General features: G+C 43.9%; 1 protein-coding gene across 6 annotated transcripts in view; it reads left to right on the top strand.

Moving 5' to 3' along the window:
• LOC102932197 (collagen alpha-1(XXVII) chain B) overlaps nt 1-14,779 on the top strand; it is a 299,945-nt gene that overhangs the window by 274,401 nt on the left and 10,765 nt on the right. For 5 of the 6 annotated variants that reach the window (XM_043530414.1, XM_043530416.1, XM_043530415.1 and 2 more), the window contains 11 exons: nt 1,332-1,388; nt 1,576-1,629; nt 3,245-3,298; nt 5,998-6,051; nt 7,610-7,663; nt 7,743-7,850; nt 8,288-8,395; nt 9,559-9,666; nt 12,663-12,716; nt 13,442-13,504; nt 14,465-14,518. In XM_043530414.1, the coding sequence (XP_043386349.1) occupies nt 1,332-1,388; nt 1,576-1,629; nt 3,245-3,298; nt 5,998-6,051; nt 7,610-7,663; nt 7,743-7,850; nt 8,288-8,395; nt 9,559-9,666; nt 12,663-12,716; nt 13,442-13,504; nt 14,465-14,518 (768 nt within the window). Of the gene's footprint in view, nt 1-1,331; nt 1,389-1,575; nt 1,630-3,244; nt 3,299-5,997; nt 6,052-7,609; nt 7,664-7,742; nt 7,851-7,976; nt 8,050-8,287; nt 8,396-9,558; nt 9,667-12,662; nt 12,717-13,441; nt 13,505-14,464; nt 14,519-14,779 lie in introns of those variants that run through there. The other variant, XR_006286160.1, reaches the window with a different exon arrangement.

Raw genomic sequence — 14,779 nt, forward strand, 5'->3', positions numbered from 1 at the left:
AGGTGTGATTCGCCCTTCACTAAGCCTCACCCTTGGAGGTACCCATGTGTATTTCAAACAAATCGTTTTAGCTAGACTTCCTTTAGATGGAAAAATATTGAATGGAAAGAGATCTAGGGTAACGTTTTCAAAAGCAACTATGTGATTTAGGTGCCTACGTCCCATTTTCAAAAGGGATGTAGGCAATTAGGAGCCCAGGTCCCACGGACTTGCAAAGAGCCTAAGGGTATGTGTATACAATTAAAAAAAAAACAAACCACCCACAGCAGTGAGTCTCAGAGCCCAGGTCTACAAGCTCGGGCTGCAGGGCTAAAAATAGCAGTGTAGATACTCGGGCTTGGGCTGCAGGGCTAAAAATAGCAGTGTAGATACTCGGGCTTGGACTGCAGCCTGGGCTTCGAGACCCCCGCCTTCACCAGGTTTCAGAGCCCAGGTCCCGCCTGAGCCTGAACATCTGCGCTGCTATTTTTAGCCCCATGAGCCTGAGTCAGTTGACCTGGGCTCTGAGACTGTTGTGGGTCTTTTCTTGCAGAGTAGACGTAGCCTTAGGCTCCTACAAGCCAGACTGTGAACAGCTAAGAATTTACACAGATACCTAGTGATATTTTCAAAAGTACCTGAACAAGTTAGGTGCCTAATTCCTGTTGAAAGTTGATGGGTGTTGGGCATCTAGGCTACTTAGTGCTTTTGCAAATCCCACTCGTGGCTTAGCTGCATCAGTAGGCACCTAAATGCCTTTGTCAGTCTTGCTCTAAGTCATTTTGGAAATGGGACTTGATCTCTGAAGTCACTTAGGCACTTCTGAAAATGTTATCCTTAGACTTAAAGGGGCCTCCTCTCAATTTGAAATGTTGTCAATTGATTTTTAAAGAGAGTTCAGTAATTTCGGGAGCTAGTCCTGCCTGAGGCCTCCCATTCAGATCTGGTGGGTTTGCCGTCGCATTTGACTATTGTTAAAGAATGGTTTTTCTCTCCTGTGTTGCTGTGCAAAAGAGATGCACACACAAATGGGGGAAATGATGTGAAACTGACTCAGCACAAAGTTAACCAGCTGAAAAGAGTCCAGAGGAATGTCTTAATATTTCTCTTTTGTCATTCACCTTTGGGAATCACAGATGCTATTTGTAAGAAGAACAGGTAAAAACAAAAAAACTTTTGAACAGAAATGTGATGATTATTTTAATTTTAAGTAGTTGGTGACCTTTTAAAGCCATCTTTTTATCCAGTCTCTAAGGCCTCATTCAGATCCCACTGAAATCATTGGGAAGGTTCCCACTGACTTTAAAGGGCTTTGGATCTGGCTGTTTTAACATTAATATTTATGTCTACAGGGAGAACAAGGTGATGATGGGAAAATAGAAGGCCCCCCAGGACCACCTGGTGACAGAGTAAGATATTATTCATGTCCCTTCTCTAATCCTGTGGCCTGATTTTTGCGTGTGATGCACATGCAGACAAGCCAACTGCCTGGATTTTTTCCCTGATCACTGAAGATGCTATATTTAGAGATCATGACACATGGAGTGGACCACTGGCATTTCACATCTACCTTGAACCTTTATTGTGTTGTTGTAGGGTCCAGTTGGCAACAGAGGAGATCGAGGGGAGCCTGGAGACCCTGGCTACCCTGTAAGTCCTATTCTGAATATTTGCCTAGGAACTAACTTTGGAGAAATTCTTCATCTGTGTAACAGCCCACAAAGATTACATCCTTGGCCCTGTTTATTATGTGACATCTCACCATGATTGCTCTTTGCGCTTTACTCAGGACCCAGAGGAATGATTCAGATCTCTTTCCTTTAAAGTGAAAGAGCAGTTGCTGAAGGCTAAGAAAAGACCAGATAGCATCAGGTCCAGCATCCCACAATGTCACACATCTGAGCTGAGCTTGCAAGGCTGAGAGAATGAGCAGGACCTTTTTATCAGTGACTTAAATCCAGAGGAAATATCATGGGGTCTGGGGAACATGCTCAGAAGGCTTTGATGAAATAGCTCACAAGACAGCTAGGTCATGATGATGAGGGTGAGAGTTGAGACAGTTGGGTTGTAGTTGCCGGCACAAGACTAGATGCTTTCAAGGGGATCCCTATTAACTTAGTGGATTGAGTTTCCAAAATCTTTTCAGTTAGCTGTGGGCTCTCTGAGCCAAGACCAGATTTATGAACGAGTCCCCCTTATTCCTGTGTTGTTTTTGTAGAGTCCTCCAGTCCCTGTGTCAGTAGCTTCTCAACATGATTGACTGGAGCTGGTCTGAAAAGAATCTCTTAGGATTAGGTTTTGCCTCACTACAAAGCAGTCAGTGAGAGTGATTAATTACAAAAATGTACCAAACTCTCTTATTTGTCATCTCCAAATGACTGTTCACGAGTTGCCAGAGAAGTGCTACTCACTGTAGTCTTTCTATGGGGCATCAGTAATCAAATGTTTAGTTAAACTAATGCATTGTGTATTTATTGATGCATTAGGTACGCTCTGTTTCCTGCTTAAATTGTGACATAGTAGCTAGTTGTAACTCTTAGCTGCCTGATGCCTATGAATATCCATGAAAGAGTGTACGTTGTTCTTGGAAAAGTTAACTAGCTCAGTTAATCCAAGATGTCTGTTTCCCTAAGAATGTTCAAGAGGCCATGTCTACTTGCCACTTACATTCTATACTTACTGTAAATGCCAGGGTTTCAACTAGCCCTAAAGGGTTCAGACCTTCGTTTGTACAGTGTCTATCGTACAGGATGAGTGCAGAGTTACAGTGCTATATAATACTACATAAAACTAAATACAGAATAGCAGAGCTGTATAATAATACTGAGAGAAAGTGATCTAGACAAGGGAGAGGAGATGTTTTCAGATGAGAAACTCATTGAGGCAGAGAGATACAGGGAGGCTGTTCCAGATCAGAGGAGAGAGAGAGGAGAGGGAGTGTTCAGAGTCCGAAATGAGCCCACAGTTACAGAGAGGGGAAATCTGAGTTGGGAAGGAATTGGAGGAGTTAGGAGTTCAGCTGGGGGAAGGTCCTCTTGCCCAAGAAAAACATTTGCTTCCCTGTGATATATTCATCTGAATAGCACCACCCATATACTTTGCCTTCCCGGCATTGGCAGAATACAGCTGCGTGCATTGCACCTCTCCCACCACCCATTATCCCCCAGTACCACACTGTATGCTGTGACTGCAGCATCCACTGCTGCTTACCTATAGAAAGAGAATCCAGAGAATAAACTAACATGCGCACTCTCATTTATTTAAGGGTCAAGAAGGACTTGATGGGGACAGAGGAAAAGCTGGACAGCAAGGTCTACCTGTAAGACTCTATTTTATTTTATAATTGATTGATTTTAATCTGATCTTACTCTACTGTGTATGTGACAAATGGAGATAGAATGGGTGAGCAGCATGGGAAAGGGGGTTAGAGGAAAGGCATGGTGAGCTACAAACTACAATAGGTGCATTTCCATATGCCAGGGCTCAGTGGGGTTTTTAAGAATATCTATATCCATAAACTTTATGCTTCCTGAAGGTGTAATCAAAGTATGTCACATGATATATTTTATTTTTCCTATAAAACAAGTAGGGAAAGAGACAGGAGCAGCTTCCCATGTTCTAATATTGTGTCCCTAGATCTGTCTTACCAGACATTTTTAATGATTAAAAGAGGACGGGAAAGCTTGGGAGATTCATAACGTAATATGATTATATTAATATGGGGGCATTCACCTGGAAGTCACGGGTCTGAATCCAGAACTTGTCAGTAGTGATTCAGATGGGATGGCTGTTTAGTGACCTGTGTGAAATGCTTTACACATACCTGGACTAGATAAGAATGAGTTGGATCTCCATCCAGTTCCCTCTGGACAAGTGTCCACATTGCATAAATCACAATAGGCCCCCACTCCTCATTGGCAGTCTCAGCAGAGGCCATAGATTGATTGGGTCCCCTCTCACTCCTACAGAGGCCCATCCAAGTAAGCTGAGGACCACTGGAGGGGCAGCGTGAGATACGTTTGTTCTGCCGCTGCCCGTGTTGTACCTTCTCTCAGTCCAGCATGTTTAATGAAGACTAAAATCAGTTAAAAAATGAAGGCCTGATTTTTAAAACCTGAACTTCTGGGGGCTGTGTGTAAATGCACCTACTTTGTACATGCAAATACTGTGATTGTGTGCACACAAAAATGATCGGTCAAACCACTGACCAGGTATTTTCATGCTCAAGTACTAGATCTTTTTGCACACGATGGTAATTGTGGCCTGTAAATTAGACATACAAGTGCACAAGTGTTTTTGCACTAAGCCGTGATGTTCTCAAGTTTTGAAAAATAAGCCCTAAACATTGGCTTGGCTGTCTCACCATTAATCATTCCATAAACAACAGTGGGGACTGTAGTAACAAGCCATGCATCAGATTCCTCTGGCCCGATCCTTAGCTGATTTAAAGCAGCATCACTTCACTGAAGTCTGTGGAGCTTTGTCAGTTTACATCTGCCAAGGTTCTGCTCTGTTATGTTTACACAGCTCTTAGATGTGACTTAAAATGCATTCATTAGGATGTTCTTCAAAAGGGGGTTATGAAATAAAACAATCACTTCACATTCTACCCAGCGTAGAACACTCTGCCCTACACAGAGCATTGGGTGCTCCCATTTTTCCTCATTTCTAAGTGCAATTTCAAACATGAATGTGTTACTCAGTTGTAAACAAATAATGCAGAAGTTTTTCAGCTTGAGAGAAGTGGCCAGAATGTCAGTGGGATGAACATAAATGGGGTATTGTCAAGTTTCTTTCATGTCAGTGCTGTTTTGATATCCCCTCCATATTGCTCTTATTGTTACACAGTCTAGCATAGTAATATAAGACTGTTTAATAGAAATTTGAGATGCTGTGCATACCTTCAAAGTACACATATGTAACTGATCCCCAAAGACATTCATACTGTTTGTGCTATCTAGCCTTATTCTAGTTCCTGAGCTGCATCTGCTCAAAGCTTCAATGAATACCATTCCTGAAAATCAGCTTATCATCTTGGTTCTCTCCAATCAGAGCTGTAAACCCTGGCGTGCAAAAACATACTAAAACATATTAGACAGTGTCAGTTAAATTTGAAATGACTTTCATTCTTTGTGGGGCTATAGAAAGAGTGTTGTAGGTTCTATTTCTTAAGTCCCAATCTCAGTGATCTGTGACATGATTAGAAGGGGTTAGGTGATCCATTTACCCTTCATAGCTCTTTGACTCTAGCCTCTGAATTGCCCCAAGATAATCAACAGAAGCAGGCAGCTCTGGAGAAGAAGGTATAAAAACAGGAGGCTCAGAAACAGCAGACAATTAGAAACTACAATGAGAGAGATCTGCAGACAGGCAATAACCTGCTACATCTTCTTTGGAATAAGTCCAGGGTGTCTCATGGTTAGAGAATACACATCCTGCTGCTTTGCTATCAGCAAAATCCACTAAAAAAGCGGAATAGGAAGAGGGGAGGGCGCATATATCTGATGGGGAGGGGAATGTTTCAGATTTCTGAAACAGTGATCTGTTTCCTTATCTCTCTCCCTCTCCACTTTGTAGCTGGCCTTGAGACATCTGAAATCTTGATTCAAGATTGGGATTGGGGCTCAGGAGAGAGGCGGCGGCAAATACCATAAACATCATTGTGGTATTTGCTGCAAAAACTACTGGATCTGCTTTAAAAACCAGAGCTGTAACTCTTCATTGAGGAGCCTGATCCTATTACCTGCTCTTTGTTGTGGATCTCAAAGTCAAACAGTCCCAAACCAAGCAAGGGGGAGACAATGCTGCTTCTCCAAAATGACACCCTGTTAAACAGTCTCTGGAGACAGTTTCTTATTCCTCCTTCCCCAGGAGGGCTGTGAGAGCAAAGGCTGCTCCCAGTAATTGATTCCGTATGGTCAGTGCTGTAAGGGACACAGCAAATGCTGCTCTTCATACTTTATGCAAGATGCTGCCAGAAAAGTATTTCAAACAGATTTTCTTTGTCCTCTTTTCTAGGGGGATCCTGGACCACCAGGCCAGCCAGGGCCAAAGGGATCCAAAGGTGAAGAGGTAGGTTTCATGGGGGTGAATTTATGGCATCCAAAGCTTAAAGCTGAAGTGAAATCAGAACTGTCACGGTTTTTCCAAGAGTATGTGGCTTGTTCATTGGTCTGTGGCTGGAAATGACCATGGAGAACCCAGTAGGAGGGCTGTAAATATTGATTTGTGTGTCCAAACCCATTAGTTTGTTGGCTTCCTGGGGCTGGAGAAGATCAAGAGAATTACAGTACTAGGACTGTGAATGAATCCCCGGCAGGTCCTTAGTTACATGCCTTGGGACCTTGGTGTGGTCCCTCTTTCCCACACCACGTCAGTTTCTGCCTCTCTTGACCACAATTGGCATCTCTGCCCTTGGGGGAAATCTGAACCAGGCAATTGTCTCTTTCTGTAGCTGGGTTTCAACCATAAAACTTTTCTGGCTTAAAACCTTCCAAATCCAGAGTCCATTATCCACACAATTCTCCATTTTTCCTACTTCTCAGAAGGGTCATTCCCTCTAACTGCTCCCCCCGCAACGAAGAGAATCCACCGCATGTGGTTTTATCTGAACTGAATTTATACCAATATCTACTTCTACTTCCCTGTCTCTACAGCTTCCCAATCCGTTAACCACCAGAGACTTCTTTTGCCTAAATTTAAGTGGATGACCTCAATACTCGGCTAATTCACATTCCATCCTGCAAGATATGGGAATTGGCATAATGCCAAGTAGACTAATCTACAATAGGTGATTTTAACAGAGTTCACTGGCCACTGGATTCAAAGAAAGACACACCCTGTCACCCATAGTAGATCTGGAACTGCCTGTGGGTCTAATGAGTAACAGTAGCTCTTGTTCCACACAGTTGGCCAGTTTTCAGAGACTTGTCTGCAGATGGAGAAGTGATACACGAAACACTTGGTTTATTTTTTAAAAATGTGTTAGCAGATGACAGAGCTTCAAAGCTTCTGAATCCTAGCAAAGGTGATAAGGCCAAGTGTTCCGTTCATATTGCAGGAGTTAATCCTTGTTCCTAGCTAATAATCAGAACCACATACTTGCTGCTTTGACACTTCCCCTCCCCTTATCGGCAAATCAGCATTACAGATTTTAGCCATAAGAAGCTTTTATCCCCCAACTCTCCAGGATGGGGGGAAACTATCTAATCTATCAGAGACCAGAATAAGACCTTCCCTATCTGAGTCCCCTGAAGAAGGCTTGGTTGTTGGTTTTCCATGATGCCGCCAAGGAATGATGAATGGGATGATTTTTGAGCATCGCGCAGTAATGCATGCCAGTGCTGTGGAGTTCTCTCTTAAATTCATCCTCCTGCTTTATTTGTCCTCATCTGTTCTATATTATGAAAATGCAGGGCCTTTCCTTCTGGCTATTCATTCCTGCCCTCTAAAGAAGATAACCCAGAAACTCTTAGAGAACCACTTGTAATAAAACCAAATAATAATTCATCTCCTTTGGCTGTAGCAACTGACCTCATATGTCTCCTTTTTAAACTGCTCTCCATTGCACAGGCCAAAATGGGCTTCCCAGGTGGGACCATACTAGAATTATTTCTTTTTTTGCCTTAAGGGTCAAAAAGGAAAGCAAGGAGTACGGGGTGAAGGGGGCAGCAGAGGCTCGCCGGTAGGTGAAAATTCAGCCTTTTCTTTTATGAGTCCCTGGCATCCCAACACTTCAGTCACTAATTCTTTTGTGTTTGTAGGGTCCTCTTGGGTTACCTGGTCCTAGGGGAGTAGTGGGAAGGCAGGGTCAGGAGGGTTCTCCTGGAGTGGACGGAGTGCCTGGGAAGGATGGCACAACTGGGCTGCAGGTAAGTTTGAAACACTTATATTGGGACACCTTAAGCAAACACTACCCCAGAGGAGGGAAGGGCAAAGGATAAAGCAGTAGAAATTGACACACCCACTGCTATAGCCATGCTGTCTTATATACACAGAGTGGGTCCTGTACACCACTGCACAGACTTCACACATACAAACCCAGGCAGATGTCTCCATGTGGACAAGTGTGTAAGTAAAGTGACTCTCACAGCCAGACAAACAGGCTCTTGTATGCGCAGATCCATGTGCTGTAAAATCTTGTGCATATGCGCATGCTCACACAGCCATTCATAAATGCACGCCATGCCAGCCACGCCCACCCAGTGTAGCTGTAGTCACGCTGCTCTGGCTGCCTTTTCAAAGGGGTGAGCATGCCCAGAAGGATAGGGTGACTTTCTCTGTATTCTCTCCTGGACTTGTTTTATAGGGAGAACAGGGAGACGATGGGGAAGAAGGCACAACAGGGATTTCGGGAAAACGAGGGAACCCCGGCATACCTGGTCTCCCTGGAGCACAGGGGCCACTAGGATTTAAGGTCAGTTTCCACCTCGCCGTGGTACTGGGTTTTTTGTTTGTTAAAACAAGTGTGAACTTGGGAAGGTGGCAAGGAAGCTCACACAGCCTGTCCTGGCCCACACTGCTTTTAGGAAGCTCAGGCTGCTAGACTCCTAGCAAGCATGACCAAGCACCTCCTTTGGAAGGTCTTGGATCCTTGGAAGTCTGTACTGTTAGTGTCTTAGAAGGCACTACTGGGGAAGAAGCTCACACTGCCAGGTTTTCAGCTAGCACCAACAGGGCTTGAACTGCTGGAACTGGTATGGTTTGGGGCACCGTTATGAGCCAGAGGAAGCAGTGAAAGGCTTGTTTAGTGACCCCTGGATTTCTCACTGGTTCTTGCCCTGTCCCATGTGGATCATAGGACACAAAGCAGACCCAGTAAAGATTTAGCCATTTGTAAAAAGGGACTGTAAATAGAGAGATTCCAGCTGGGGTTGGAGAGGCCAGAAGAATTTGAATCAAATTATACTCATTTAACACATTACCATTAAGTTGTCACTTACTGCCCCCCAGCTGCCTTGGGTAGAAATAACAGGCTGTCGCCACTGATTGATACTTGAGCCTTTATCACTGGAGCACTGCAAGGTCAGGGGGAGGGGGAAGGAGTAGAGATGCTGGGTCTTGGACGCCCCTTTGTTGTCTTTGACTTGGGAAGTCGGTGCCAGGGCAAATGTTAGCTTTGTAACTTTTGGATTAAAGTTACTGAACTGAAACCTTGGAATTCCTTTAGCATTTCAGGTGGATTAATCATCTGTCGCCAGCCTTGTTCAGAGAAGAGACTGAGAAATTGTGTGGGGCAGGGCAAGCAGGCATGCAAGGGTGTAAATGAGGGGGAATATGAACCTTACCCCTTCAAATGCTACATTGTGACACACCTTGTACAGCTGTGCTTGTAACTGCAGGTCTTGGTGAACTCCCTCTAGGAAAACGGGTGTCCATTACTGGCTTCATGCTATACATCCTGTAAGAACATCTGTCATTGCACCCAGCCCTGTGTGATACATATAGATGAAGTCACATCTCCTACCCCAGTGGCCATTATTTTTCCACCTTGTCATATATACCCTGACACTGGCCATTTCTGTTGCATGTTTTTATATTTAATCCCCTGGAATGATTTTAATTCTCTGTTCTTTGTAGGGTGAAAGAGGATTGCCTGGGCAGACTGGCCCAACAGGGAAACGGGGTACACAAGGAGGGATGGGGCTCCCAGGAGGCCCAGGAGAGCCAGGACCCAAAGGACAGCCGGTTAGTTGTGTTCATTTAAATGATCGTGTCTCACTGTAGTTCTCCTAGCTGCAAGAGGTGGTTCAGAGTCCCAGCAGTGCATAGGGGGTGGAGTCCTGGGATGCTCTACTGCATGCATTTTTGTAGCACACGTACACAATCTCAGCACACGCTTCCCAAGGCTGGGCGGTTGTGGAACTCTGTGCACATCATTTCATGTTCCACTTTTAAATAGCGAAGTTTGTGCGAGTTTGGAGTTCATAAACATGAGACAGTGGAATGGCATCATGTACTGAGCAGCTGCACTGAACAAGTGCAATTACGTCAGTACAGACCTGCTTCTTCAGCATTGGCGCTCCTTAATGTTGGACTGGCCACTGAGGTGAGACCACCAAGCTCATTCCACCCAATCACACTTTCATTTGCACCCACTCAAATAAATCCTTGTCAATCACAATTTGAATGTTACACACACCCTGCAGCCATTACTTTATATTACACTCCTTGGTGTCTATCCTACTACACAGCATCCCTACCTCTAGGAATTAGCGATGAGTAAGCTGACCCAGGATAAGAAAGGAATGTTGCAGCCTGCATTTGGTAGAGCAAGAGGTTTAGGAGCAGTGCTTAGCAATAAGGCCATCTCTTGGTATGGTATCAATGGCAGTGTCGTTGTAAGTCCAGAGCCAAGAGCATTGTCAGAGGGTATTGTCTACAAAGCAGCTGGGCGGTGTAATTCCCCGTGCAGATAGACAAACATGCACTAGCTCTGTTTGAGCTAGTACCTAAAAGTAGCATCGCCCCGGTGGCAGTTGAGGCTGGCCACCCAAGTACATACCTATGGGGCTGAGTGGGATTGTACCTGAGCAACAGAAGTCACTGCCCATTCCACTGCAGCTACACTGCTTTGTAAGGCATTAGTTTGACCACAGCTAGTGCATGTATAGCACTGGTACTTACGCATCCCAGCTGCTGTGCTGACACGCCCCAAGAGAATCCAGTTTTATGGCTCTCAGGGACACCAACCACTGATCAGCCTCAGCAAAGGAAAGGAAATGTGCACACACCCCATTACTAAACCAGGCTGCTGCTGCTTATTGTTTTTATATATTGCACTTGTAAGATTGCCTTGCCTAGGGCTGTGTATCTGGCTATCTCAGATAGAAGGCTGATGCCATATTGGGAGTTTTAATAGCTTAGACTGTAAACTCCTTGGGGCAGAAATAATATCCCTTTTCCGCCTTCTACAGTGGAGAGCAAACTGTCAGCACTTAATAAATACTTTTGCATCCCTTACTATCCCTAATATTTAGAGAGCCCCTAAAAAGAAACCAATCTAAATCTCATATTGTACACTCTGTCTGCTCAACATCTGTTTGCCTTTGCATCCAGGGGGATCTTCAACTGTTTGAAATATGTATGCATGCTGGCCGGTTCGTTCCCCTTCCTAGACTAAGCATCAAAACAATGAGATCATCAGTGCATTTAAGCCATGGATAAATACCTAGCAATGTGTTAAGATTAGGTTTATTGCTGTCTATGCCAGTGTTGGACCCCATTCTCCTCTGGAATGGGTGAGTTCTCTTCCTTCACTCCAAGGGCAGTGCCACTCTTTAAGAGAGTGAAAGAGACTAGAATGCTGCATGCGCCACCATCCTAGAAGAAGCGTTTAAGTGGCCAAGCAGGTCATAGGCTCCTGGCTCCAGAAGCAGAGTCCATTTGAGTCCCATTATGTTCTTTTTTGTGTGTATGAGTGGCAGATTCATGTACCCAATATTCATTTCTGGAGGTTGCTACGTAAATATTGATCCAGGCCTCTTGGATAAGATGTTCCTGTAACTTAGTACACGTCTCCTTTTCCTCTAGAACTCTTCTTGCTTTGCATTTATTTGTGCTACCAGCCACTCCATGGCGAGAGATTCTCCTACTGTGGGAGCAGCAGCAGTATGTTTCCCTTCCAGGATCCATAAATGGGTAGTTAAGGTTTTTAGTGTCCTTGGAAAGCTTCTTGTACTCTACGGATTTCACATAGGTCCTGGCTTGCCAAGCAATTTATCACTACGATGGCAGGAAAAGCTTCCTACCAGCAAGTCTATTAGACTTTGGAATTACCTTGTAAGAGAAGTGGTGGAATCTTCATCACCTAAATCATTTAGAACTGGGCTGAACAAGACACATTTCCATCTCTTTTATTACTAGGATTCTAGAGTCATCGTGCTTATATTTTTGTCCTGATCTTTTCCTAACCATCCTGAGTCACTTGGCATGTCGCTATTCAGTAAGTCTATAGCTACCAAAAAGCTTGTATCTCAAAATATAGAAATGAGGGTGTTCACATGCAGATTTGTGTTTGTTCCATTTTTATTAGTGGTTACATGTATTATGACAGTGTCCACTATGTGTTAATCCAAGTTTGGATCACACACCCTAGCTATTAAAAGGTGATGTTTTTCCCTTGAAAATGTGAGCAATAATCCTTGGAGGCATATTTGAAATGGGCAAGAGTTGAAAAAATATATTTTTCCTGGTTTTTAAAGTTCTAAGCACATACTTTGACAGACAAAACGCCTGCAGCTTGAAATGGGCCTTCAAAAGGAGTCAGCTTGGCTTAGTTTGTATTAAAAAGCAAAACAGGGTTTCCATTTGACAGTTATCAGTGTCTGAAGCTGTGCAAAGATAGGGGCTGTAGAGACCTTTAAGGCCTGCTCATAGAGCAGACACTCCTCTCCCCTGACCATGGCCCAAACTCCCAAGCTGTGCCCTGTTACACCTCCTAGCAACTTGGGAGGAGAGACTATGCGAATATCTTAATTCAACCAGATGGGAAGATCTCCAGTTCTCTCTCAGAACAGCTGATTTCCTTTCCAAGTCTTCATTCATAATTCCAGGCTTAGAGAGAGTGAAAAATACTTATGGATGTTTCTATTTCTCTAAGTGTCATGAACCTTTTAGTGATAAGCCATTTATGATCAAATGTATTGCTCTTGCATTTGTCTTTGCTTGGCTGTTATTTCCAGGGGGACTTTGGCGAGTCAGGATTTCCAGGGATTGCCGGCATGTTTGGGCCAAAGGTAAGACACTTCCTTGTATGTCATGGGCTCTATAGTGTCTGTATAAGGTAGACATTCCCTTCCTCACTTTACTGGGAACAGCCACATGCTTCTTGCAGTTCCAAGCTCTTGGGAGATCCAATGCAAACTGGCAGCAAATTTCTTTACAGGTGCCTCTCCAGAAACTACTGTACCCAAATGATGATTCCTAACTACTTGAGTTTACTTCTTTTTAGCTGTTTGAGCCACGTTCAACTTCTAAAATCCCTAAAACGCTGAAGTTACAGTCATCTTGGTGGAGCTCAGATTGCCCCCAGGATGGATGGTGAGGGGATTAATGTTCCATCCCTAATGTCCTTTTGACTTGTTGAATGTCTTTATTGTCCTTGCTCTGTCAGAAGAGACTCCCATCTTTGTCTACAGTTATCCTATCAAAAGACCCTGCTGGGTGACACTGGTGTTGTGTGCCCTTATATAGGTTTTACACCCGTTTTATCTGAACATCTCATATGACCTTAAATTTAAGTTACCAAAGGAAAAGGACCATTCTGCTTTCTAGAGAATGGGGGGGCGGGGGCGGGTGATTTGCAGAACATGGGAGTGGGCCCACAGGTTAAAAAAAATCAGGACTTGCATACAACTGGTTGCGTTTCTGTCTTTATTCCAGAGCAGCAAGCAAAGAAACAAACTTTGTGTGTGCATCTGTTGAGAGTCTTTCAAGATTCATGTCTGATTTTTATCTACAGGGACCACCAGGGAACCTGGGGTTCAAAGGAATTCAGGGCCCACGGGGACCACCAGGTCTCATGGTGAGTTCTTTGAACTTTATTCTAGAACTTCCTTGTTCCCCTGTCTGCTGCTTTTTCTCAGGACAGTCTGTGGGCCAAACCCTGAGCTGCACAAAAAGGGGGGCTAAAGTGGACTTTAACTGAGCACATTTGACATACACTCTAATCAGAAGCTGCAGTTCAGCTGGGTCATACGGTAACACATGTACAAGATACTATAGCAACCTTTGATTTCAACACCACATTCTAACTACCCCACACATACTGAGTACAATTCTACTCCCCCTTTACTAGAAAACTGCAATTAAGCAACTAATTGTTGTTGTCCCCTTAAGTCACTAAGATGAATTTCAATGTAAATAAATTAGCTGTGTACAGCATGCTATTTTATCCGGGAGGTAATTTTTTACAGTGCTGCTAGTCTCCAGTGGAGATTCCCCAGCATGAGGACTCTCAACTATCCAATAAACCGCTTCCCAAAGATATGGTCTCATTGTCCAGTCAGGTCTTATTTTACATACTCCTTGTAGTGAACTCATTAACAGTCCACGGAAGTAGCAACCTGCAGTTCAAGGAGGACAGGAGTTCTGGGCTGTGAATGCCTTTCCCATGGATACAATAAGTTAGTTCCCAGGATGGAGAGAGCAACTCCACTGTTGGGCTTGATTTCTGAGGAAAAGGAAATCACGAAGACACTTTTTGAAAATGTATGAGATCCCAGAGATGCTCCGTAAACCCTTGGACTCTCAACACAGCAGAAGTTTTAGTGTAGCAATTTGTCCTTTAAAATGTCTCTGATTCAGCTGTTAGGAATGAAAAGGCAACTCCAGCATCCTTAAAGGGGACAAGAAGGGGGAAATCACGATATCTTTGTACTGGGTATAGAGCCCTGTGATATTCCACAGGTCTAGTTTGGTAAGAAATGACTTCCATTCCCTAGACCCCAGTTCATAAATGTCTTTTTCTCGCTTTCTGTTTTAGGGAAAGGAAGGTATTATTGGTCCGCTTGGAATTCTGGGTCCTACAGGAAACTCTGTAAGTGTGTCTATTGTCTCTGCCCTTACTTATTACAGCTAATAATGATTGAGGGTATTTAGACCAGTGTTTGCTGCTTCCTCAAAAGTCTCTGAATTTCACTTCCTAGCTATGTACAAGTACAGCCTAAACCTCATCTGAATTAACAGGGGGGAAAAAGTTTATTTTTATAGAATAAGCCAACAAAAGTGCAGCTGCAGTCACAGGAGTAGTGGGAATTCTTAGTTTATAAATTAGCAGCAGCCCTATTTAAGTATGGGT

Source organism: Chelonia mydas, chromosome 16, assembly GCF_015237465.2.
Source record: "Chelonia mydas isolate rCheMyd1 chromosome 16, rCheMyd1.pri.v2, whole genome shotgun sequence".
Taxonomy (NCBI): Eukaryota; Metazoa; Chordata; order Testudines; family Cheloniidae; genus Chelonia; species Chelonia mydas.